Source organism: Chiloscyllium plagiosum, unplaced genomic scaffold (genome assembly GCF_037043375.1).
Source record: "Chiloscyllium plagiosum isolate Xiang-an unplaced genomic scaffold, Cpla_swu_hap1 HiC_scaffold_45, whole genome shotgun sequence".
In the NCBI taxonomy this organism is placed as follows: Eukaryota; Metazoa; Chordata; class Chondrichthyes; order Orectolobiformes; family Hemiscylliidae; genus Chiloscyllium; species Chiloscyllium plagiosum.
Genome location: NW_028270183.1, coordinates 22,780,190 through 22,805,347, shown reverse-complemented (window position 1 = coordinate 22,805,347; position 25,158 = coordinate 22,780,190). Strand labels below are relative to the sequence as shown.

General features: G+C 42.3%; 1 protein-coding gene across 4 annotated transcripts in view; it reads right to left on the bottom strand.

Moving 5' to 3' along the window:
• Positions 1-25,158, bottom strand: part of LOC122552173 (cAMP-dependent protein kinase catalytic subunit alpha-like) — a 165,274-nt gene that overhangs the window by 36,573 nt on the left and 103,543 nt on the right. For 3 of the 4 annotated variants that reach the window (XM_043694712.2, XM_043694715.2, XM_043694716.2), the window contains exons 3-4: positions 8,738-8,866; positions 2,567-2,665 (exon numbers count right to left, since the gene is read on the bottom strand). In XM_043694712.2, coding sequence (XP_043550647.1) covers positions 2,567-2,665; positions 8,738-8,866 — 228 coding nt within the window. The remainder of the gene's footprint in view (positions 1-2,566; positions 2,666-8,737; positions 8,867-25,158) is intronic. The other variant, XM_043694714.2, reaches the window with a different exon arrangement.

The window sequence follows — 25,158 nt, the reverse complement described above, 5'->3', positions numbered from 1 at the left end:
CTTTTTTCATTGGAGAAAAGAAGGAGAAGAGGGGACCTAATTGAGGTATACAAGGTAATGAGAGGCATAGATAGAATTGATAGCCAGAGACTATATCCCAGGGCAGAAATGACTAACACGAGAGGTCATAGTTTTAAGCTGGTTGGAGGAAAGTATAGAGGGGATGTCAGAGGCGGGTTCTTTACACAGAGAGTTGTGAGAGCATGGAATGCGTTGCCAGCAGCAGTTGTGGAGGCAGGGTCATTGGGGGCATTTAAGAGACTCCTCGACATGCATATGGTCACAGAAATTTGAGGGTGCATACATGAGGATCAGTGGTCGGCACAACATCGTGGGCTGAAGGGCCTGTTCTGTGCTGTACTGTTCTATGTTCTAAAGTCACCCATGAAACAACCCTGTTACTTCTGCACCTTTCCAAAATCTACCTCCCAATCTGCTCTTCTGTCTCTCTGTTGCATCTGGGGGCCTGTGGAAAACTCCAAACAAAGTGACTGCTCCGTTCCTGTTTCTGACTTCTACCCAAGCTGACGCTGCAGAGAAAGCCTGCACGATGACTTCCCCCATCTCTTTTACCTCCCACACTACTCTCTGAAAACTCTGGAAATGGCAGAGTGTTTGTGGGTTAAAAGATTGTTTCTGGTATATTTCAGCAAAAATTGAAGATGGACTTGGAGATGTTCTCTTGGGCATACTAATGGAAAATGTTCAGGCACCTTTATGACCCATGACAATGGCTTTTTCTGGGGTAGGCACCAATTACTTTGAAGAAAATGTTATCACTCAAATTAGAAAGGAATTCAAAATTTTCAGATAAATTCCTAGCGCTTTGAAATGTGAATCAAGCAAGACGGATCAAATTTAATTCCACATCAATGTCAATCCTATTGTATTCTATCTTATCAGATCTGGACAGAAAGATGAGGCTGCTATCAAGGATAAGATTGGACAAGTGAGGAATCTCAACAGACAACTTAATTGGTTGGGCACACAGACCAAATCAATTACACGTTTTGATGTGCTGGAACTTAGTCTGGCTGTGAAAAATCCAAAGGTAGAGAATATTTTGAGAACAAATAAAATTTTAAATGAAATTGCATGCTGAATTTCTCAGCTTTGGGCCATCCTGAGAATATGACTTTAATATATTTATTAATCATTTTTAATAATGAACAGTAGGTTTGGTGATAATCCTCAGGGAGAAAACAGAAAGGTTATCACTTAGCAAAGAAATAAAAAGAGTGGTGAAGAGCACATTAGCTACTGAAACTCTGGCTTTCATTTATGCTGTTGACATGCTGTTCTGTTGTTGAAGATCCTGGAAGAAATGCTATATGTAAAAGTTGCAAACAACAATAATACAAAAACAATATTATATGTCTTTTGTGGGATAATGTACATTCTACAAAGATATGAGAAAAGACTTAGCACAGATAAAATTAGCTTAAAGGAGAGGAAAGGAATCTCTAAGCTTAGGGGTGTGGATACTAGTCATCAATTATTAAATTGTTTCGCTTAGAAGAATGCCTCTGAAGAAAAACTGTTGAATATTCTAGAAGAAGGATATAGCGGGAAACAGTATACGTAATGGTGGGAAATTTGAAAGAGTGTCTTTTTTTTAAGGTGGAAACATTTATTTTCTTCTTCTTAAAAGTAGTAGTAGAAATGCGGGTTCCTTTAAGGGTCAGGCAGAACACCAGAGTTGATTGACAGTAAGGTGAAGGCAAAGTCGCCACAGACATACAACTGGTTTAACAGGAGGGTCACCACGTCTCAGGCTAGGAGTGAGGCTCAGAAAAGGTAACCTCAATCAGTATGAAAATTTAAACCACACCATTGGCTTTACTCTGCATCACAAACCAGCCATTCAGTCAACTGAGCTAACCGCTCAGTGAGTCGTCCTCACCAGAGCTGGTGTGACACGCACCACACGGTACTAAGACAAATACATCCAAGTGGAACTGGTAATATGAATAGAATGCTTGGGACTTGCTTGTCAAAGTGACACTTCTATGGAGAGTTTGTATCTAGGGTGCACTCTCATAGCATTCAGAGGAGGGGATGTCAGAACACTAAAAACCTTAGCTTAAGGGTTCTGATATCAATTTTGAGTTCTGGAAGAAACTTGATCAGCATCACTGCACCTGGCAGATCCAAATTAAAGAAAACATATAGCCTACTTCAAAAACACATCAGAAACAGAGAACACGCTGTACCAACAATCCTTGCAGTGTTCTGTCCTATTCCACTGTACCTGAAGAAGGTGCTCAGAAAGCTTGTGTGATTTCAAATAAACCTGTTGAACTTCTGTTGTGTGACTTCTGACTTTGTCCTTTTTGCAGCAGAACATCAGCCTCAGCGGTTACCCTTGCACTCACCGTAATCTTATTGAACAACATGGAAAATGACATTGTATTTTTATTTCTAATAATGACCAGGAGCTACAGGAGGAAATAGACATGTTGCTGCTCTGTTTATCACAGGAAATTATCTCCCACGCCACATGTTTCAAGTTTCCCAACACAAATGAGAACTAGGAATGTGAGCTCGAGTGGCACTGAACACTCACCTTGAACGAGAATACTAGCCGCACCAGAAAAGGGAACCTGACAGCCTGAAGAATCTTTTTCTCATTCAGTGTGTGCTCAATCTGTTTCAGCTTGACTACCTGGGTAGGAAAGACAAGTACTAAATCAGCTGAAAACACAACTGCTTTTTAACATAGTTTAGATCAGAGTGGTGCTGGAAAAGCACAGCAGGTCAGGCAGCATCCGAGGAGCAGGAAAATCAATGTTTCGGGCAAAAGGCCTTCATCAGGAATGAAGGGCTTTTGCCCAAAACGTCGATTTTCCAGCTCCTCGGATGCTGCCTGATCTGCTGTGCTTTTCCAGCACCACTCTGATCTAAACTCTGGTTTCCAGCATCTGCAGTCCTCACGTTTGTCTTGCTTTTTTAACATATCAAGACTGATGTATCAAGTTCATGAAAGAAAACATGTTCCTCTTATCAATCTATTACACCTCTTTATCCATCAGTCAACAGTGGTTGGGAGCTGTTCAAATGGCTAAAGTCTTATATATGTGACTGTACTTGACTTAACAAATTCACATGACTTGTTGCAAGATCTTAATTTATGCTGCTTCTATTAAGGACCAAACTCTAGTCACACCAAACCTTGGTTGTCTCAATATTTATAAAGTCAAGCACTTCAATTACATAGTCAATAACATCCTGCTGTCTGATACGCGTCTTCCTTCCTCAGAGAGGGGTTTCCATTATTGAAGCAACTACTTTACTGCTTCCCATTGTGGTCAATGCAACTTAGAAAGAAAGTGGAGGGCAAATCCTTTTTTTTAAAAACAGCAAGTGGTTAGGGTCTAGAATGCACTGCCTCAGAGAATGGTGCAGGCAGCTTCAATCGAGGTTTTCAAAAGAGAATTGGATAATTATCTGAAGAGAAATAAGTAAGGGAAAAATGCAGGGGAGTGCAACTAGGTAAGTTGTTCTTGCATTGAGCCAGTAAAGTTATGAGAGGTTACTGTGTTGTAACCATTCTGTGATATTATGAAAACAAAATCTGCTGTTGTGCGAGTCTGCTAGGCTGTGAGCGAGTGGTTGGGTGCAAACATGCAGTGTGCAGTTGGGTGTTGCATAATTTGAAGAGATGTATCACCTGTGGCTCAGTGAGTTGCATGCCCCCCCCCCCCCCCCCCTTGGAGTCAGAATAATGTGAGTTCAAGTCCCAGTCCAAGACATGGCCACAAAAATCAAGGCTGCCATTCCAGTGCTCTGTGGCATGCTGCACTCTCAGAGGTGCCATCTTTTAGATGAAACTTTGAACCTTGAAGTTCCACCAACACTATTTTGACGAGAAGCAGTTGAGTTATTCCATGTGTCCTGGCCAATAATTATCCTTCAACTAATATTACAAAACACGTTACTGTGCTCCAGTCTGAATCTTGGTTGAATAGTATTCATGTGTGGGTACATGTAGTGTGTTTACATATACATGTTCATTTACATGTGCATGCCTTTAAATATATGTAATGCGTACGAGGGGGTGAATAGAACTTATTGTTGGCTTGGTTCTTGGATGCAATGGCAGGAATAATATTCAGGCTATCAGCTGACAGGGTAAATCTAGCAGCAATGTCTGGCATTCATGCATGCTCCGTTAAACACAGAAATTCACATATTGCTGTCAAATACCCTGGTCCATCACAGAGTGCAGCATTGATGCAGTCCTTGTTGATACAATTCAGCATTAAAATCACTGACATGGGGAACACTGCCTCAGAGTAATCCATCCTTATCCATCAGTTCTGTCTCTGAAGATCATTGAAAAAAATTAAGGATAGTGCGTTTATCAGTCAGTGAATTTTAAAACTGTACAGTAAGTAACTATGATTGCTTAACAACCACCCTGTCCCTGAAAAATCAATGTTACCAATGTAGAGTCCTTCAGAAGGAAACTCAGGCTGCAGATTTAAATTTTTTTTTTAAAAATTTACTTTTTGTGTTTTATTCCTTTATGTCTCTAATCCAAACTATATCTTGCTTCCTGGTACATGATGTTTATTTGCTGTTTTTTGTTTCTACACTGGTTCTGCTGCTTTCCATCATTTGTCAAATGATATGGTTAGTACGTTTGTAGATGACACTAAAATTGGTGGTGTAGTGGACAGTGAAGGAGCTGGAAATGTGTTGCTGGAAAAGCGCAGCAGGTCAGACAGCATCCAGGAACAGGAGAATCGACGTTTCGGGTATAAGCCCTTCTTCAGGAATGGGGAAAGTTTGTCCAGCAGACTAAGATAAAAGGTAGTGAGGAGGGACTTGGGGGAGGGGCGTCGGAAATGTGATAGGTGGAAAGAGGTCAAGGTGAGGGTGATAGGTCAGACTGGGGTGGGGGCGGAGAGGTCGGGAAGAAGATCTCAGGTTAGGAAGGCGGTGCTGAATTTGATGGATTTGACTGAGACAGGGTGGGGGGAGGGGAAATGAGGAAACTGGTGAAATCCGAGTTCATCCCTTGTGGTTGGAGGGTTCCTAGCCGGAAGATGAGGCGTTCTTCCTCCAACCGTCGTTTTGTTGTGGTCTGACGATGGAGGAGTCCAAAGACCTGCATATCCTTGGTGGAGTGGGAGGGGGAATTGAAATGTTGAGCTACAGGGTGGTTGGGTTGGTTGGTCCGGGTGTCCCAGAGGTGTTCTCTGAAACGCTCCGCAAGTAGCCGGCCTGTCTCCCCAATATAGAGGAGGCCACATCGGGTGCAGAGGATGCAATAGATGATATGTGTGGAGGTGCAGGTGAATCTGTGGCGGATATGGAAGTTTCCTTTGGGGCCTTGGAGGGAGGTGAGGGGGGAGGTGTGGGCGCAAGTCTTGCACTTCCTGCGGTTGCAGGGGAAGGTGCCGGGAGTGGAGGTTGGGTTGGTGGGGGGTGTGGATCTGACGAGGGAGTCACGGAGGGAGTGGTCTTTACGGAATGCTGATAGGGGAGGGGAGGGAAATATATCCTTGATGGTGGGGTCCGTTTGGAGGTAGCGGAAATGACGGCGGATGATGCGCTGTACATGGAGATTGGTGGGGTGGTAGGTGAGGACCAGTGGGGTTCTGTCCTGGTGGCGGTTGGAGGGGCGGGGTTCAAGGGCGGAGGAGCGGGAAGTGGAAGAGATGCGGTGGAGGGCATTGTCGACCACGTCGGGGGGGAAATTGCGGTCCTTGAAGAAGGAGGCCATCTGGGTTGTGCGTTTTTGGAACTGGTCCTCCTGGGAGCAGATAAGGCGGAGTCGAAGGAATTGGGAGAATGGGATGGCGTTTTTACAGGGGGCAGGATGGGAGGAGGTGTAGTCCAGGTAGCTGTGGGAGTCGGTCGGTTTGTAGTAGATGTCCGTGTTGATTCGGTCGCCTGAGATAGAAATAGAAAGGTCGAGGAAGGGGAGGGAGAAATCTGAGACTGTCCAGGTGAATTTGAGGTCGAGGTGGAAAGTGTTGGTGAAGTGGATGAACTGTTCAACGTCCTCGTGGGAGCACGAGGCGGCTCCGATACAGTCATCGATGTAGCGGAGGAAAAGGTGGGGGGTGGGGCCAGTGTAGTTGCGGAAGATGGATTGTTCCACATATCCTACGAAGAGGCAGGCATAGCTGGGGCCCATGCGGGTGCCCATGGCTACTCCTTTCGTTTGGAGAAAGTGGGAGGATTGGAAAGAGAAGTTGTTCAGGGTGAGGACCAGTTCAGTCAGTCAAAGGAGGGTGTCAGTGGAAGGGTACTGGTCGGTACGGCGGGAAAGAAAGAAGCGGAGGGCTTTGAGTCCTTCGTGATGGGGGATGGAGGTGTACAGGGACTGGATGTGAACAGTGAAGGTCATCTCAGAGTACAACTGGACCTGGATCAATGGACCAGTACGCCGAGGAGTGGCAGATGAAGTTTAATTTAAATAAATGCGAGGTATTGCATTTTAGAACATAGAACAATACAGCACAGAACAGGCCCTTCGGCCCACGATGTTGTGCCGAACATTTGTCCTAGCTTAAGCACCCATCCATGTACCTATCCAATTGCCGCTCAAAGGTCACCAAAGATTCTGACTCTACCACTCCCACAGGCACGCATTCCATGCCCCCACCACTCTCTGGGTAAGAACCTACCCCTGACATCCCCCCTATACCTTCCACCCTTCACCTTAAATTTATGTCCCCTTGTAACACTCTGTTGTACCCAGGGAAAAAGTTTCTGACTGTCTACTCTATCTATTCCTCTGATCATCTTATAAACCTCTATCAAGTCACCCCTCATCCTTCGCCGTTCCAATGAGAAAAGGCCTAGCACGCTCAACCTATCCTCGTACGACCTACTTTCCATTCCAGGCAACATCCTGGTAAATCTTCTCTGCACCCTCTCCAAAGCTTCCAAATCTTTCTTAAAGTGAGGCGACCAGAACTGCACACAGTACTCCAAATGTGGCCTAACCAAAGTCCTGCACAGTTGCAACATCACTTCACGACTCTTGAATTCAATCCCTCTGCTAATGAATGCTAATTTGCCTTTTGGGAAGGCAAATTAGGACTGGACTTATACAGTTAATGGTAAGGCTCTGGGGAATTTTGTGAACAAAGACACCTAGGGTTGCAGTTCATAGTCCTTGAAAGTGGAGTCACAAGTAGACAGGGTAATGAAGGAGGAGTTTGGCACGCTTGCCTTCATTAGTCAATGCTCTGAGTATAGGAGTTAGGATGTTACTTTGCAGCTGTACAGGACACTGGTAAGGCCACTTTGAGAACAGATTAGATTCCTTACAGAATGGAAACAGGCCCTTCGGCCCAACAAGTCCACACTGACCCTCTGAAGAGTAAACCACCCAGACCCTATATTTACCCCTAACTAATGCACCTAGCACTATGGGCAATTTAGCATGGCCAATTCACCTGACCTGCACATCTTTGCAATTGTGGGAGGAAACTGGAGGACCCGGAGGAAACCCACGCAGACACGGGGACAATGTGCAAACTCCACACAGACAGTTGCCCGAGGCTGGAATCAAACCCGGGTCCCTGGTGCTGTGAGGCAGCAGTGCTAACCACTGAGTCATTGTACTGCATTCAATTCTGGTCTCCGTGCTGTAGGAAAGATATTGTTAAACATCAGTGGGCTCAGAAAAGATCTACAAAGATGCTGCTGAGATTGGAAGATTTAAGTTACATCAGAGGCTGAATAGACTGAGGCTTTTTCCCCTGGAGTTTCAGAGCCAGAGGGGTGACCTTATAAAGGTTTATAAAATTATGAGGGGCATAGATAGGATGAATAGCCAAGGTCTTTTTCCCGGGGTAGAGGAATCCAAAACTAGAGGGCATAGGTTGAAGGTGAAAGGGGAAAGATGTGAAAGGGGCCTGACGGGCAACCTTTTCATGCAGAGGGTAGTGTGTGAATGGAACAAGCTGCCAGAGGAGGTAGTGGAGGCAGGTACATTTACAACAGTTAAAGGACATCTGGATAAGTACATGAGTAGGAAGGGTTTAGAGGGATATGAGCCAAATGTTGGCAAATGGGACTCGATAAGTTTAGGGTATCCGGTTGACATGGACGAGTTAGGCTGAAGGATCTGATTCCGTGTTGTAAAACTCTGTGACTCGAGGTGAGAATACCTCAATCTGAAAGAAAAGCCTCACCATTACTTGTCCGATTCCATGCAAAGAAATCCCCACTAATACATCACCATCAAGGCCTTCATCTCCTAACATTTCAATTATAAGGTCCAGGTTAAAACATAGACAACACAAGATGACAATGGACAGCCAGCACTGAGTTAAATGGGATGTTCTAATGAAAGAGGACAGATTGTACTTGCACAATAATAATACTTGTGGATGGAGTTGCAGGCCATGATTTAATTATAGGATTCATGGGATCTTTAAATACCTGAACACTGAGAATATTGTCCTACATTGATAGTTTACTGTTCTGACTGTTCATGTACTCCAGTCCTTAATGGTGTCTGACATTAACAATAGATTCAGTGTAGATTCCCCAGCTTACTTATGGAATTCTGGATATAAATTGCATTTATAGCAAATACTTACATCTTAAAAAAGAATATTTAGGTGTGTATGATAATGGGAACTAGCGAACATTGTGACGATTCAGTCTGAAATCACCCAAAACCACCTTGAGCAGCTAAAATCTGTCTGTGGTGCTTGGATTCTCTTTAAAGTAAGTGCGCAAAACAAGAGAAATCAAGTCCTTTCACCTTGTGTTTGTCCAGTATCTTCATCGCATAGTGTTCATTTGTAACTTTGTGCTTCACCAACATCACTCTACCAAAGGACCCTGTGCCCAGTGTTTTTGATCTCTCAAAGTCATCCAGACATGCTGTGTTCTGCAAGAGAAGGAAAGTCAGTGAGCCGTCAGAAGTCTAATGGCCAATTGGCCTGTTTATTTTGAACATTCCAATTCTGTTCTACATATGATGCCTCTCACACAGAGTTCTCTTGTTTTAGAATATGTTATTCAGAAGCAATGCTGGCTTTTGAAAAAATATTCTTTCATAGTATATGGGTGTTGCTGGCATTGCCAGCATTTGCTGTCCATCTCCTAGTTGCTCTTGAAATGAGTAGTTTGCCATTTCCAAAAAACAATTAAGAGTCAATCACAATGCTCAGTGTCTGGAGTCTTAAGACTTGAAACAAATACATAAAATGCTTTAAATGCTCCCAACTATAAATTTGTGCTTTATGAACTTTTCAAATTTAAATTTTTTAAAGAAACATCTTTCATTTATAAAGCACCTGATACTGTTCTAAAATCCTTCAAGGCCAATAAACTGAGAGAAGTTCAATTATACCTTCATTGGTTTCAGTTGCATTGGCATCACAGACTACTGTCCAGGGTCTGCCAACATTTCTATGGGTAGCTAAACAGGGCATGGGCTGCTGAGATGATAGTGCTGATAATTAAACTTTTCAATGGAATCAATCTAAAAATAGGTCTTTAGTTGGGGCTGTGAATATTTTCTTTAGCAGTTTGTTCCATTGAGGGATTGTTCTTGGGAAGACAGACTTGTTCCTACAGTGTATTGGAAATTTGTGTGTTAATAGATGTTAATAACAAACAGTTAATAGATGAGTGAATAACTGATTGGTTAGCTTTTGGTGATGGCATCATATAGAAGAATGTCAGCCAGAAAAAACACTGTGAGAAGTTCCTCCTTTTTGAGTACTGTTATAGGTTTTTTCTTTATGTTCATTTGAACATGCAGACCAAGAAGGTTTTGGTCCCTATTTGAAAGATAGTACTTTGTACAATGGAGTAAGATTTGTGTAGTGTTATCAGGTATTATCAGAGCTGTAGTATCATCCTAGACTTGTTCCAAAAAAATCAAGAGTGCAGTTTTGAGCTTGCTACTCCTGACTTGCTTTCTATAAACTGAGTCAGAGACCAATGACGTAAATGTCATTTTAATTCAGCGTTAGCTTGGTAGAGGCCAGTTACAACAGAGAGGTATGTTAAACTTCAATAATTAACAGTTAATATTCATGCCTCAAGTTAATTCTATGTTAGAATACAAAGTTTAGTTTGTCTGATCAGAGCAGGCAGTAACAATAAAAATGTTCAATGAGAGTCATTGGTAGACTCTGGTTTTGATGATGACATCTACTGAGAGTGCAGTATCTGTCATGAATCTTCAAGAGTCTAAGCAGGCCAATTCTTGACCTCAGATCTTTGGCAGCTTCATGATAATGTGGATTCAAATTGCAGAATTTGCTTCCTTTAATTTTCTTTTCTCCTGCCTCTGTACATTATCATTAAAGTTTTTGGACTCAAAGCATGATGCAGTTTAATGAACAAGTTGCCTTTGCTTTGAATAACTGGTCACAAGCTTACCTCAGCCAATAATGTCAACACTGCTGTGCTTCAAGGAGAACTTCAGTGTGTCTTTGTAGCATTTCCTATATCCTCCTCTGCCATTTGACAGATGAGTAAAGAGGAAGTGGCAGTGGAGATGCTTTTCAGCTGTCTGGACATGGTGTCTCGTCCATTGTAGTTGACTTTCCAGAGTTTTGCCTAAATGCATTCAGATGCTTAAACTCTGTCTCCTGCCTTTTTAAATTTTAATTTAAGAATTTATATCAACATCCTCAATTAATTTTGATTCTTCCTGTTAACTGATAGATACAATTCTCCTGCTATACCAGCTGGTGTTGATGTGCATCAACGCGAGTCATTAATTTCAGCTCATTGTTTCAGAAAAACAGAAAATAGGGGTAGGCCTTTCAGCCATTTGAGTTTGCACCACCATTCGATATGATCGTGGCTGATCAGCTAACTCTAAGCTGCTCCTGCCCTCTCCCCATATCCTTTAGCCCCAAGAACTATCTCTACCTTCTTCTTGAACACTTTGTTTTTGTTCATTCATGCAACGTGGGCATCACTGGCTGGGTCAGCATTTATTGCCTGTCCCAATTTGCCCTTGAGAAGGTAATGGTAAGCTGTCTTCTTGAACCACTGTAGTCCATGTGCTATAGGTAGACCAACAATGCTCTTAGGGAGGGAATTTCAGGATTTTGACTGACAGTGTAGGAATGGCAATATAATTCCAAGTCATGGTGAGCGGCTTGGAGGGTAACTTGCATGGGGTGGTGTTCCCACGTATCTGCTGCCCTTGTTCTTCCCGATGTGTTTTTGGAAGGTGCTGTCTAAAGTCCTTGGATGAATGTCTGCAGTGTGCCTTGCAGACAGTACACACTGCTGCTGCTAAATTGGTGGAGGAGGAGGGAATGAATGGAATGCCAATCAAGTAGGTTGCTTTGTCCTGGATGGTGTCCAGCTTATTGAATGTTATTGGAGCTGCACCCACTCAGTCAAGTAGGGAGTATTCCATCACACTCCTGACTTGTGCATTGCAGATGGCGGACAGGCTTTTGTTGAGTCAGGAGGTGAGTTACTTATCGTAATATTCCTAGCCTCTGACCCAATCCTGTGGCCACTGCGTTTATGTAGCAAGTCCAGTTGAGTTTCTAGTCAATGGTAACACCGCCCTTCCCCCCCCATCCCCATTCCCCTCCCCCCTCCCCTCGCACCACCACCACCACCACCACAGGTTATTGATAGTGGGGGATTCAGTGATGGTAACACCATTGAATATCAAAGGGCAATAGATAGATTGTGTGGCATTAATGTTATTTGCCACTGGTCAGCCCAAACCTGGATATTGTCCAGATTTTGTGGCATGTGAACATGCCTGCTTCAGTATGTCAGGAGTCACGAATGGTGCTGAACATTGTGCAATCATTGGCGAACATCCCCACTTCTGGCCTCACGATGGAGGGAAGGTCAAAGAACAAAGAGAACAAAGAACAAAAGAAGATTACAGCACAGGAACAGGCCCTTTGGTTCTCCAAGCTTGCGTTGATTCAGATCCTCTATCTAAACCTGTCGCCTATTTTCTAAGGGTCTGTATCCCTTTGTTTCCTGCCCATTCACGTATCTGTCCACATACATCTTAAATGATGCTATTGTGCCTGCTCTACCACTCCACTGGCAATGCATTCTAGGCATATCTCTCCTGAACTTATCCCCTCTCACTTTGAACTTGTGACCCCCACTCTGGGAAAAAGCTTCTTGCTATACACCCTGTCTATACCTCATGATTTTCAATCAGGTCCCCCCACAGCCTGTCTTTCTAATGAAAATAATCCTAATTTACTCAACCTCTCTGGAAAGCTCCATATCAGGCAACATCCTGGTGAACCTCCTCTGCACTTTCTCCAAAGCATCCACATCCTTTTGGTAATGTGGCAATTAGAAACATACTCAGTATTCCAAATGTGGCCAAACCAAAATCTTATACAACTGTAACATGACCTGCCAACTCTTGTACTCAATGCCCCATCCGATGAAGGAAAGCATGCCGTATGCCTTCTTGACCACTCCATTGACATGCTTTACCACCTTCAAGGAACAAAGGACCTGAACACTCAGATTTCTCTGTACATCAATTTCCCCAGGACTTTTCCATTTACTATGTAAAAACAATGACTGCAGATGCTGGAAACCAGATTCTGGATTAGTGGTGCTGGAAGAGCACAGCGGTTCAGGCAGCATCCAAGGAGCAGCGAAATCGACGTTTCGGGCAAAAGCCCTTCATCAGGAATAAAGGCAGTGAGCCTGAAGCGTGGAGAGATAAGCTAGAGGAGGGTGGGGGTGGGGAGAAAGTAGCATAGAGTACAATGGGTGAGTGGGGGAGGGGATGAAGGTGATAGGTCAGGGAGGAGAGGGTGAAGTGGATAGGTGGAAAAGGAGATAGGCAGGTAGGACAAGTCCGGACAAGTCATGGGGACAGTGCTGAGCTGGAAGTTTTGGAACTAGGGTGAGCTGGGGGAAGGGGAAATAAGGAAACTGTTGAAGTCCACATTGATGCCCTGGGGTTGAAGTGTTCCGAGGCGGAAGATGAGGCTTTCTTCCTCCAGGCGTCTATTGGTGAGGGAGCGGCGGTGAAGGAGGCCCAAGACCTTCATGTCCTCGACAGAGTGGGAGGAGGAGTTGAAATGTTGGGCCACGGGGCGGTGTAGTTGATTGGTGTGGGTGTACCGGAGATGTTCCCTAAAGCGCTCTGCTAGGAGGCACCCAGTCTCCCCAATGTAGAGGAGACCGCATCGGGAGCAACGGATACAATAAATGATATTAGTGGATGTGCAGGTAAAACTTTGATGGATGTGGAAGGCCCCTTTAGGGCCTTGGATGGAGGTGTGGGTGCAGGTTTTACAGTTCCTGCGGTGGCAGGGGAAATTGCTAGGATGGGAGGGTGGAAGGCGGAAGGCGGAAAGGGGTCGGGAGGGAAATATATCCCTGGTGGTGGGGTCTTTTTGGAGGTGGCGGAAATGTCGGCGGATGATTTGGTTTATGCAAAGGTTGGTAGCGTGGAAGGTGAGCACCAGGGGCGTTCTGTCCTTGTTACGGTTGGAGGGGTGGGGTCTGAGGGCGGAGGTGCGGGATGTGGATGAGATGCATTGGAGGGCATCCTTAACCACGTGGGAAGGGAAATTGCGGTCTCTAAAGAAGGAGGCCATCTGGTGTGTTCTGTGGTGGAACTGGTCCTCCTGGGAGCAGTTACAGCGGAGGCGGAGGAATTGGGAATACGGGATGGCATTTTTGCAAGAGGTGGGGTGGGAAGAGGTGTAATCCAGGTAGCTGTGGGAGTCGGTGGGTTTGTAAAACATGTCAGTGTCAAGTCGGTCGTCACTAATGGAGATGGAGAGGTCCAGGAAGGGGAGGGAGGTGTCAGAGATGGTCCAGGTAAATTTAAGGTCAGGGTGGACTAGTCTGCTCTTGAATTGGATCTTCCAAAATGCATCACCTCATATTTGTCCAGATTGAACTCTATCTGTCATTTCTGTCTCCAATCTATCTATATTCTGCTGTATTCTCTGACGGTCCCCTTCACTATTTGCTACTCCTCCAATCTTAGTATCATCTGCAAACTTGCTAATCAGACCACCTGTACTTTCCACTAAATCATTTATGTATATCACAAACAACAGTGGTCTCAACATGGATCCCTGTGGAACACCACTGGGCATAGGTCTCCATTTTGAGAAAGTCACTTCCACTACTAGTCTCCTGTTGCCCAGCCAGTTCTCTATCCATCTAGCTAGTATACCCGGGACCCCATGCGACTTCACCTTCTCCATCGGTCTACCATGGGGAATCTTATCAAACGCCTTACTGAAGTCCATGTATATGACATCTACAGCCCTTCCCTTATCAATCAATTTTGTCACTTCCTCTAAGAATTCTATTAAGTTGGTAAGACATGACCCTCCCTGCACAAAACCATTTTGCCTAACAATGATAAGCCCATTTTCTTCCAAATGGGAATAGATCCAATCCCTCAGTATCTTCTCCAGCAGCTTCCCTACCACTGATGTCAGGCTCACCGGTCTATAATTACCTGGATTATCCTTGCTACCCTTCTTAAATGAGGGGCCAACATTAGCAAGTCTCCAGTCCTTCGGGACCTCACCCATGTTCAGGGATGCTGCAAAAATATCTGTTAAGGCTCCAGCTATTTCCTCTCTTGCTTCCCTCAGTAACCTGGGATGGATCCCATCCGGACCTGGGGACTGATCCACCTGAATGCCTTTTAGAATATCAACACTTCCTCCCTCCTTATGCTGACTTGACCTAGAGTAATCAAACATCTATCCCTAACCTTAACATCCATCATGTCCCTCTCCTTGGTGAATACCGATACAAAGTACTCATTAAGAATCTCACCCATTTCCTCTGACTCCATGCATAACTTTCCCCCTTTGTCCTTGAGTGGGCTAACCCTTTCCCTTGTTACCCTTTTGCTCCTTATATACGAATAAAAGGCTTTGGAATTTTTCTTAACCCTGTTTGCTAAAGATATTTCATGACCCCTTTTAGCCCTCTTAATTCTTCATTTCGGATTGGTCCTACATTCCCAATAGGCAGAAGTGGGTACTGCAGATGCTGGAGATTAGAGTCAAGATTAGACTGGTGCTGGAAAAGCACCAGGAATCCTGATCAAGGGCTTTTGCCCGAAACATTGATTTTCCTGCTCCTCGGATGCTTCCTGACATGCTGTGCTTTTCCAGCACTACTCTAATCTTGACTACATTCCCGATATGCTTCAGTCACCTACACCTTATGTATGCTTCCTTTTACTTCTTAGCTAGTCTCACAATTTCATCTGTCATCCATGTTTCCCTCGTCTTGCCATTTCTATCCCTCATTTGCACAGGGACATGTCTCTCCTGCACTCTAATCAACCTCTCTTTAAAAGCCTCCCACATATCAAATGTGGATTTACCTTCAAACCACAGCTCGCAATCTACATTCCCCAGGTCCTGCTGTATTTTGGGATTCTTGGCACTCTTATTTAGCACTATGTTTAGCACTCTATATTTAGCACTCTTTCTTTGGATCCACTCTTGTCTTTGTCCATGAGTATTCTAAAACTTACAGAATTGTGATCACTATTCCCAAAGTAAGCTCCTTCTGAAACTTCAACCACCTGGCCAGACTCATGCCCCAACACCAGGTCCACTGTGGCCCCTTCCCGACATGGACTTGGACATGCTGCTCTAGAAAACCCTCATGGATGCTCCTTACAAATTCTGCTCCATCTAGACCTCTAACACTAAGTGAATCCCAGTCAATGTTGGGAAAATTAAAATCTTCTATCACAACCACCCTGTTGCTCCTACATCTTTCCATAATCTGTTTACATATTTGTACCTGCATTTCACACTCGCTGTTGGAGGCCTGTGGTACAGCCCCAACATTGTTATTGCACCCTTCCTATTTCTGAGCTCTGCCCATATTACCTCACTCTCAAGTGGTGCCCTCCTTCAGCACAGCGGTGATATCCTCTTGACCAGTAATGCAACTCCTCTATCCTTTCACCTCCCTCTCTATCCTGTCTGAAGCATTGACATCCTGGGATATTTAGTTGACTTCTCTCAACCAAGTCTCAGTAATAGCACTAACATCATACTCCCAGGTACTAATCCAAGCCCTAAGTTCACCTGTCTTACCTACTACACTTCTTGCATTAAAACAAACGCATCTCAGATCACCAGTCCCTTTGTGTTCATCATCTGCTCCCTGCCTACTATTCCCAATAGTCATGCTGAATTCCTTATCTAGTTCCTTACAGGCTTTAGACCTCCTTACTGTCCACTAACCTCCTCAGCTGGTTCCCATCTCCCTGACACATTAGTTTAGGTCATTAACAAAGCAGCTGAAATGATTGGGCCTAGGACACTGCACTGTGCAACTCTTGCAGAGATGTCCTGGAGTTGAGATGACTAACCTCTAACAACTAGAACTATCTTCCAATATGCCAGATATGACTCAACCAGCGGAGTGTTTGCCCCCAATATTCATTGATTCCAGTTTTGCTAGGGCTCCTTTATGCCGCACTTGGTCAAATGTGGCCTTGATATCAAGAGCTGTCACTCCGACCTCACGCAGTTTCTTCACCTCACAGTAGTAGGGGCCTGGAGCGCACTACCTGCATTAGTAGTAGACTCGCCAACTTTAAGGGCATTTAAAGTGGTCATTGGATAAACATATGGATGAAAATGGAATAGTGTAGGATAGATAGGCTTTAGATTCTAGCGATCAACACAACATCGAGGACCGAAGGGCCTATACTGCGCTGTAATGTTCTATCCTCTAATATAACTTTCTTGTTATTTAAAAAGTGTTTCCATGATAGATATTCTACAGTGGTACATCCTCTGTCCATAATCAGTAGATAGGCCCTGAAATAGCACCACAGAGGCCAATATCTTGTCACCAAGTCACTCTTTATTCACACACGCTTAGTACTTTACACTGATCTGGCCCCCTCACAGTCAGCTGAACCCCTGACACTCTGTTTATTTCTTTTCGATGTGGGGCAGCTGGTCCAGGGACAGTCCCCTTCCTCTCAGACACAGTCAAGGAGGAGAGTCCTTGCACACACACTGATCCAGCTCCTTCAGTGCCAGCTCTCAGGGTGAACAGAAGCTCTGGCACTCCTGTTTTTTTTTAAACCCCCACACTACCGCCTAACTGCGGTAGTGCTTATTTTTGACACTCCTGTTTATTTAATTTTTTAATTTTTTTTACGCCCTTTTTATTATTTTTTATTTTTTTTAAGATAGGCAAACACTCGAGTGGCTAGTGAGAGAGATAGATTTTTTTTTTCTTTTTTTTCTTTATCGAAGGGCAATGCACATTACTGCTTTTTTTTAAACCCCCACACTACCACCTAAGTGCAGTAGTGCTTATTTTTGACACTCCTGTTTATTTATTTTTTTTTCTCCCTGCCGCGCTCACCTCTCCCTGAACAACTCCAGGGTATCCCCTGTTAATTTTTTTTTCTCTAACCCCCACACTACCACCTAAGTGCGGTAGTGCTTATTTTTGACACTCCTGTTTATTTATTTTTTTTTTTTGAAGGGGGAGGGTAGGGACTAAATCAAAATAGACGAACTCCTGTTTATTTTTTTTCCCCCCACACTACCACCTAAGTGCGGTAGTGCTTATTTTTTTTTCCCCAGCACCCATGGTGACACTCCTGTTCTTTTTTTTTTCTTTTTTCCTTTTTTTTCTTTTTTTTTGTGTGCAGGTGTGAGACACAGTGAAAGACACAACGTGCACGAATCTTTATTCAATTTCCACCACCAGGAAGATAGGAAAACACCTGGGTGGTCAGTGACAAACACTGCCCTTCACATCAAAGGGCAGTTCTGTGTAATCAAAACAGTGAAGGGGGAGGGTAGGGACTAAATCAAAATAGACAAACTCCTGTTTATTTTTTTTTGTAGTGCTTATTTGACACTCCTGTTTATTATTTTTTCTTTTTTAAACCCTTTTTTTGTTTTTTTTTTGTTTTTTTCCTTTTTTTTATATTAACCCCCACACGACCACCTAAGTGCGGTAGTGCTTATTTTTGACACTCCTGTTTATTTTTTTTAATTTTTATTTACAGTGAAAGACACAAAGTGCACGAAGGGTCCCTGTTTATTTTTTTTCTTTTCTTCCTCCTTTTATTTTTTTAATTTTTTTTTCTTTTTTTAATATTTTTTTTGAAGAATAGATGTTTTTTTTATTTCTTTTTTTTTTAAATTTAACCCCCACACTACCACCTAAGTGCGGTAGTGCTTATTTTATCCCCAGCACCCATGGTGTGTGTGTGTGTGCAGGTGTGAGACACAGTGGAAGACACAAAGTGCACAAATCTTTATTCAATTTCCACCACCAGGAAGACAGGAAAACACCCGGGTGGCCAGTGACAAACACTGCCCTTCACATCAAAGGGCAGTGCTGTGTGATCAAAACAGTGAAGGGGGAGGGTAGGGACTAAATCAAAATAGACGAACTCCTGTTTACTTTTTTTTGTAGTGCTTATTTGACACTCCTGTTTACTTTTTTTTCTTTTTTAAACCTTTTTTTGTTTTTTTTCCTTTTTTTTATATTAACCCCCACACTACCACCTAAGTGCGGTAGTGCTTATTTTTGACACTCCTGTTTATATCTGTCAACCAGAGCTCCCTGACTGGTTAATAGCCCCAATCAGGGAACCTGTATTCTATGAGGTCCACCTGTCTGACCTTGTTACAATCACTACAGGCCCAAAGCAGAGACAAAGGAGGGTTTGGTGGCAGCAATCTACCTCAAGGAACTCTTACCACATAGTGGTAGAGATGAAAAATACCATAAAGTAACAGGAGTGTTCCTCTGGGAAAATAAGGAACTCGAGGAGCTTCTTGCAGTAGTACAATACTATATGTTGATCACAAATAAGAAAAACGTTAAAATCAGGTGTGCTATATGCAATGTAACAGAAGATTAATTTGTACATGATTAAAAATTCTGAAAAGTGCATGTATTTCTGGTCCACAATTCCTCGTCATTACTTTCCTTTAGCAACTACCATAACAGAACAATATATTCATACTTCACATTCAAGTTAAAAATCATACAGCACCAGGTTATAGTCCAATAAATTTAATTGGAAGCACTAGCTTTCGGAGCGCTGCTCCTTCATCAGGTGGTTGTGGAGGACATAATTGTAAGACACAGAATTTATAACAAAAGTTTACAGTGTGATGTAACTGAAATTATACATTGAAAAATATCTTGATTGTTTGTTGAGTCTTTCATCTGTTCGAATACCATGATAGTTTCACTTCTTTCATGTGTAAATCACAAAACCTTTCTTAAAAGTTACATTCTCAGGTAAACTGTAACAACTGGTGTTAGCCAGACAATATGTTGAAAGTGTTAGCCCCCTGTGGTTCTCTGTCTGTGCCATAATGTTTAGACTGATTCTAATCTAAAAAGTGAAATAAGAGTTTTACATGAATTCATGTAGTTTTTGAGCAAAGTACAATGTAACTCCGCAAGTTGTACTTTGCTCAAAACCTTCATGAATTCATGTAAAACTCTGTTATCAATTAAACCTGTTGTACTATAACCTGGTGTTGTGATTTTTAACTCTGTGCATACCAGTCCAACACTGGCATCTCCAAATCATGACTACATTCAAGTTGTGATGCGAATAGTTACAAACTTTGGCCACCAGGTGGCAATACAGGGCACATTTCATAATATTCCCAACTTCGCCACTATGCTGTGTTCAACAATATTATTACTGTCATCGACTAATGATAGAAAAACACCACAGTTACAAAACTCTTCTGGCACTTCATTCCGGCCTCTGTGACATGTTTATTTGTTGCTGACACTTTCTTTAGCTATAAGTTGTCTGATCTATGTATTCAATCTTCTCTAATTTCTGTTCCGTCATATTTTTCAAAGTACTCCTGATTTTTTAGGTCACTTCTAACCTGCTTATTAACTCATACATACCCTGCTGTGTATTTCTTAGGCTCATTATACTTTCTATTCTTATCCTGTACAATAACCTTAAAATAGAAAAAGGTAGTGCTTTATATCTCAATTCCAAATTAGTTTTCTGTACAACTTTCCCTTTACCTCTGAAATCAGCTCTTTGACAACAACAGTCTAAAAATACAAACAATTCAAACACTTCAGGTTACAAAGAAATAAAAGCAATTTGAATTTACGTAGAACCTTTGTCATCCTTAGCTCTTCTGTAATTAAACACAACAAGACACACAAAATACAAATGTAAATGTTTGTCAATTAACCTGTTCTAGTGATGTAGATTAATGCAGAAACTCTGGGCAGTTCACAAGAATAATTTTGAGTTGTTCACGTCCATCCCATGGGCACATATACCATGCTACACTTTACTGTTCTCATTTGAAAGACAGAACCTCTGACACTGCAAGTCTCCCATGGTGATATACTGATGTCTCAGCCTAGTACATGTGCATATACCCTGGAGTGGTGTTTGGACTCAAAATCTGCTAACTCATGGGATGACAGCGCTACCACTGAGCCAAGCTGAGATTTCCATAGCAGCAACAATTCTGATCAATTACTGACCATGGAATCCAATACAGCTTCTGCTTGTGTAGCCTACCTGACATGCTGTAATGATGTCTGTATCTCAACTAATAGGCTTGATGGTCTCCTTCCCTTATGATTTTCCTTGAAACTGTCTTTTCAATATCCAGGTTGTTAAATGTCAACGTTTATTGTATACGGATTTGGCTGAAGCCCTCTATCCTGATCAAATTGTGGTGTAGTCTATAATATTTAGTACTTATCATTAATAATTACTGCTATCCTTATTAATATAACTAATGCACTTTTGTTGGTTCATGCAATCTTTCTGTTACACTTCTGAAGTTTTCGATCATAACTCCTATGTCTCATTACAGGTCTATCTTCTTTTAAGTTTCAGCTCATAGTCAGACTCAACTACTTATCATGTTTCTAAGGTGCTAACAAAATGTATATTCTTCCTAGATGTTTTCATATACTCTATGAACTAGTGCTTGGTTAGTTGGCTACGATTAGTTGGCTACTGTCTTGCTTTTAAAATCTGGCCTATCCCTCTGAGGGAATACAGACCTGTGAGGAGCACACGGGAAACTACATTCACCACTCAAGTACAAAGATAAGGTTCAACCCCTGGAGTGGTGCAGGGAAGATTGCACTGTCAAGAGAACTCAATTATGTAGAAACTGAAAGGTTGGGCTTCAAAGGAGGTGACTGAATAAAAACCTTTATTTCGATTTTATAAGACATTAAATGGAATGGGAAACCTCAACTGTGAGCATTGTTTCAAATCAAATAACTGCAAGACAGTGGAACAAAGGGATAAGCTTGTGAAAGACAAGCTCAGGATTGATAGTGGGAAATGTACCTGTGACTATGAGACCCACAGGATGTACGTCTTCTAAAATGGAGGAAAGTCAAAATAATGGAAAGTATGTTCCACTTGAAAACAATTAGGTGCACAAATAGGTGATATACTTGAGAACTGAGCTTTGGGTCAGAAATTAGAACATAGAACATTACGGCGCAGTACAGGCCCTTTGGCCCTCAATGTTGCGCTGCCCTGTGAAACCAATCTGAAGCCCATCCAACCTACACTTTCCATTCTCGTACATTTACCTATCCAATGACTATTTAAACACCTGTAAATTTGGCGAGTCTACAAATGTTGCAGGTAGAGCGTTCAAAGCCCGTACTACTCTCTGAGTAAAGAAACTACCTCTGGCATCTGTCCTAGATCTATCACCCCTCAATTTGAAGCTATGTCCCCTCATGCTAGCCATCACCATCCGAGGAAAAAGGCTCTCACTGTCCACTCGATCTAATCCTCTGATTATCTTAGATGTCTCAATTAAGCCACCTTTCAACCTTCTTTTCTCTAATGCAAATAGCCTCAAGTCCCTCAGCCTTTCCTTGCAAGACATTTCCCTCCATACCAGGCAACATCCTAGTAATCTCCTCTGAACCCTTTCCAAAGCTTCCACATCCTTCCTATAATGCGGTGACCAGAACTGCATGCAATACGCCAAGTGTGGCCACACCAGAGTTTTATGCAACTACAGCTTGACCTCATGGTTCCGAAACTCGATCCCTTTACCAATAAAAGCTAACACACCATATGCCTTCTTAACAGCCCTATCAACCTGGGTGGTAACTTTCAGGGATCTATGTACATCTCTCTGCTCATCTACACTACCAAGAATCTTACCATTCGCCCAGTACTCTGCATTCCTGTTACTCCTACTAATGTGGATCACCTCATACTTTTCTGCACCATTCGCCACCTCTCAGCCCATTTCTGCAGCTTGTCTATATCCGAGGTAACCTTCAACATACTTCGGCACTATCCACAACTGTACCGACTTTAGTGTTGTCCACAAATTTACTAACTCACCCTTCTACACCCTCATCCAGGTCATCTATAAAAATTACGAACAGCAGTGGACCCAAAACAGATCCTTGAAAGGTTGTGGATTGAAAGCTTGATGCTATAATCCAGACAAATGCACCAGTGGAATACTGAGTGAGATCATTTGAGATGTTGTTTTTATCAATTTGTGTGAATTGTGAAGAACTCAGGCCATTGTTTAAGGAGGAAGATCAACCAACATCTACAGAAAGAAAAGCAGGTTGACTGATGATTCATTTATTGCAATTTATGGAATGCCAATCAAGTAATTGATTGTGTAAGGCACTTCACTATATTTAAACATGTGTTAAAGAATACAAGTCTCAACAAATATACTAAATGGCGTGCATGTTTTGGTGGCAGAGGGTGAATTTTCCAAATGGTTATGCAATGAATAGCTACAAAGTGGGAGTAACCATTTGGAAAATGGGTGCAGACCAGTTGTTTCCAACTACTTAACACATTCGAAATTTTTCAGTTGACTTGTCTATTGGGTCAACGCTGGGATCCAGCTCCAATTGTATAATTTAGATATTATCTATTGTGCCATGACATAATAATCTACTTACTTGCCAATTGTAAATAGTTCCTGGGCAAATTGGGGACAGGAATGTGACTTCTGAGTTCCTTCCTTTGTTGTTTCCCATTTCCACTAAGTTGGTAAGCAGGCTTTGCCCCAAGTTTCTGGGAATGTAACATTTTAAGTACAGCCATAATATTGGGAAAGTAGGTTTCCCAGTGGGAATTCTCCTGTATTTACCTTTGGAGAGATGCCAGACCAAACAAGCTCCAACAAAGGTACGCTATATCAATGTCTTTCATATTACATTTATAGGCAGAGATAAATTTATCTAGCTCTGTTCAACTACCTAAATTTGTTTGCTTGTCAGTCCATCCCTTCTGTTTCTTATTTCTGATATTTAACTTCTGAAACGTTGACTCCAAATGGCTACTGCATATCAAATCCATCTCATTTGGATAAAGCATGCCAACCTGATAACATTGTGTTGATTGCCTGCAGTAGTTATCGGCTGTTAACTTCTGAGGGAGCTTACAATGCCAGCACAATACGGCAAGGAGCTATTGCTTCCTACATTGTTGAAGCCAATCCTGTAATAGGAGGCAGATCAGCAGATTAACAGTTGGGCAGATGGTAACTTGCAAGACTAACACTGGAACAAAAAATTGTATGTTCCTACTGAGCTTCAGCACAGTCACTCTCCTAACTTGACTGTCACCAGATGTTAGCTTTAGCAATTCTGCAGCCATTGAGTTTTTTTGGTGCGTTAATTTACTTCAAAATCATAGTGGGCTGATCAATTTACTTTATTTTCAAATGGTGGGGAGAAATTCCAACATATTTCATTTTCCCTTCTTCAAAGGAACTTCCCATTGACCGATTAAAGTAGAAGACCTACCCAGATCACAAACAATTCTATGGCCTGTCTTGTTGACCTGCTCAAAAGGATCATACAACACAATCTTTATTCAAAGCAACACCCAGCTTGACAAACAGAAACACGCCCACAAAGGCAGTAACCTTTGCCTTAAATACCAAGACAGTAAATGTACAAATATTTATCTCTCTACTGAACTGGCGAAACGCACCCTGGTGTCCATTAGTTTCTTTGATCTCCTACAAAAAGGACAAATAATAAAATTCACCTGTTATTGTCTATGTGCTGAAGAAACAAATTCCTAAGCACTTTTAATTTCTCAAATCACAATTCCTCATTCAATAGAAACAGACTAACACTTGAAGCAAACAAATGTTTTAAAAATGCTGATAACAAAAGGTTAGATTTGCTGTAAGCAGTGGATTGCACTTTAGTGACTATTTACTGACTAAGCCTGCTCACTACTACCAAACAGCACATTCCTTAAACTAGGTCATCAGCACACAGTGTACTTTCAAAGCTGAGCTACACATTATCACTGACTGTTTTGTATTTTTAATCACTATCAATAAATGTCCATGGTTATTGATTACTTGTAGTGCTGAATCTAGATTGTGGACTTTGATATTTACTGCAGTTCTGCTGCAATGGTATTATAGCCCGTTGACTGAGGCAAGATTAGCACATGGCAGACTTGAAAATGCTTTGTATCATTTACTGGAAATGAAAGATATTGGGGTAGAAAATATTGGAAAAACAAGCAGGAGAAGCTCAAGGCCAGTAAAGTAGGCAGACTCCCTGAGAGCAAGTGAGCATTCTGGTTATTATTCTTAGATCCAGGAAAAGGAAAATACGTCCTAAAATATCTGCAGCACTATTCACCTATCACTTTACCAAGTTAGCTTAAAATGTAAACAGTGGTGGTGCTGGAAAAGTATACAAGGTTCAGATGACTATTGCTCAAGTACTCCCTGCTGGAATCCAACTAATGGTAGCAATTTCTGTTTGTAATGTCCCCATCTTCAGTAAATTATAAGAAATTGGTTGTGATGATTGTGATGAACTACATTATTTTGAATTTCCAGGAAATCTCCCATTGGATTTCTAACAGTAATGTGGTGCTTTGTACATTATAAGGCATAATCTACTACTCCAGTCCTGCAAATTTTATTTGTTGTTAAGCAAACACTTGATATATTCAGAGTTTGATTCTTGTGCCTTTGACTATTGTGGGTCATAATTTATACTTCTCTAGGTTTAATGTGGAATTAGCCACATGAGGTTGTAGACATTATGATTCCATGTATTCTTGACTCTGCAGGGTTTCTCATCATCTCCTACCTCACCATCTTTGTTTCTTTAGAGTGAAACGGAAATTTGTGGAATGGCAAAAAAAAAAGCACCAAAAGGTAG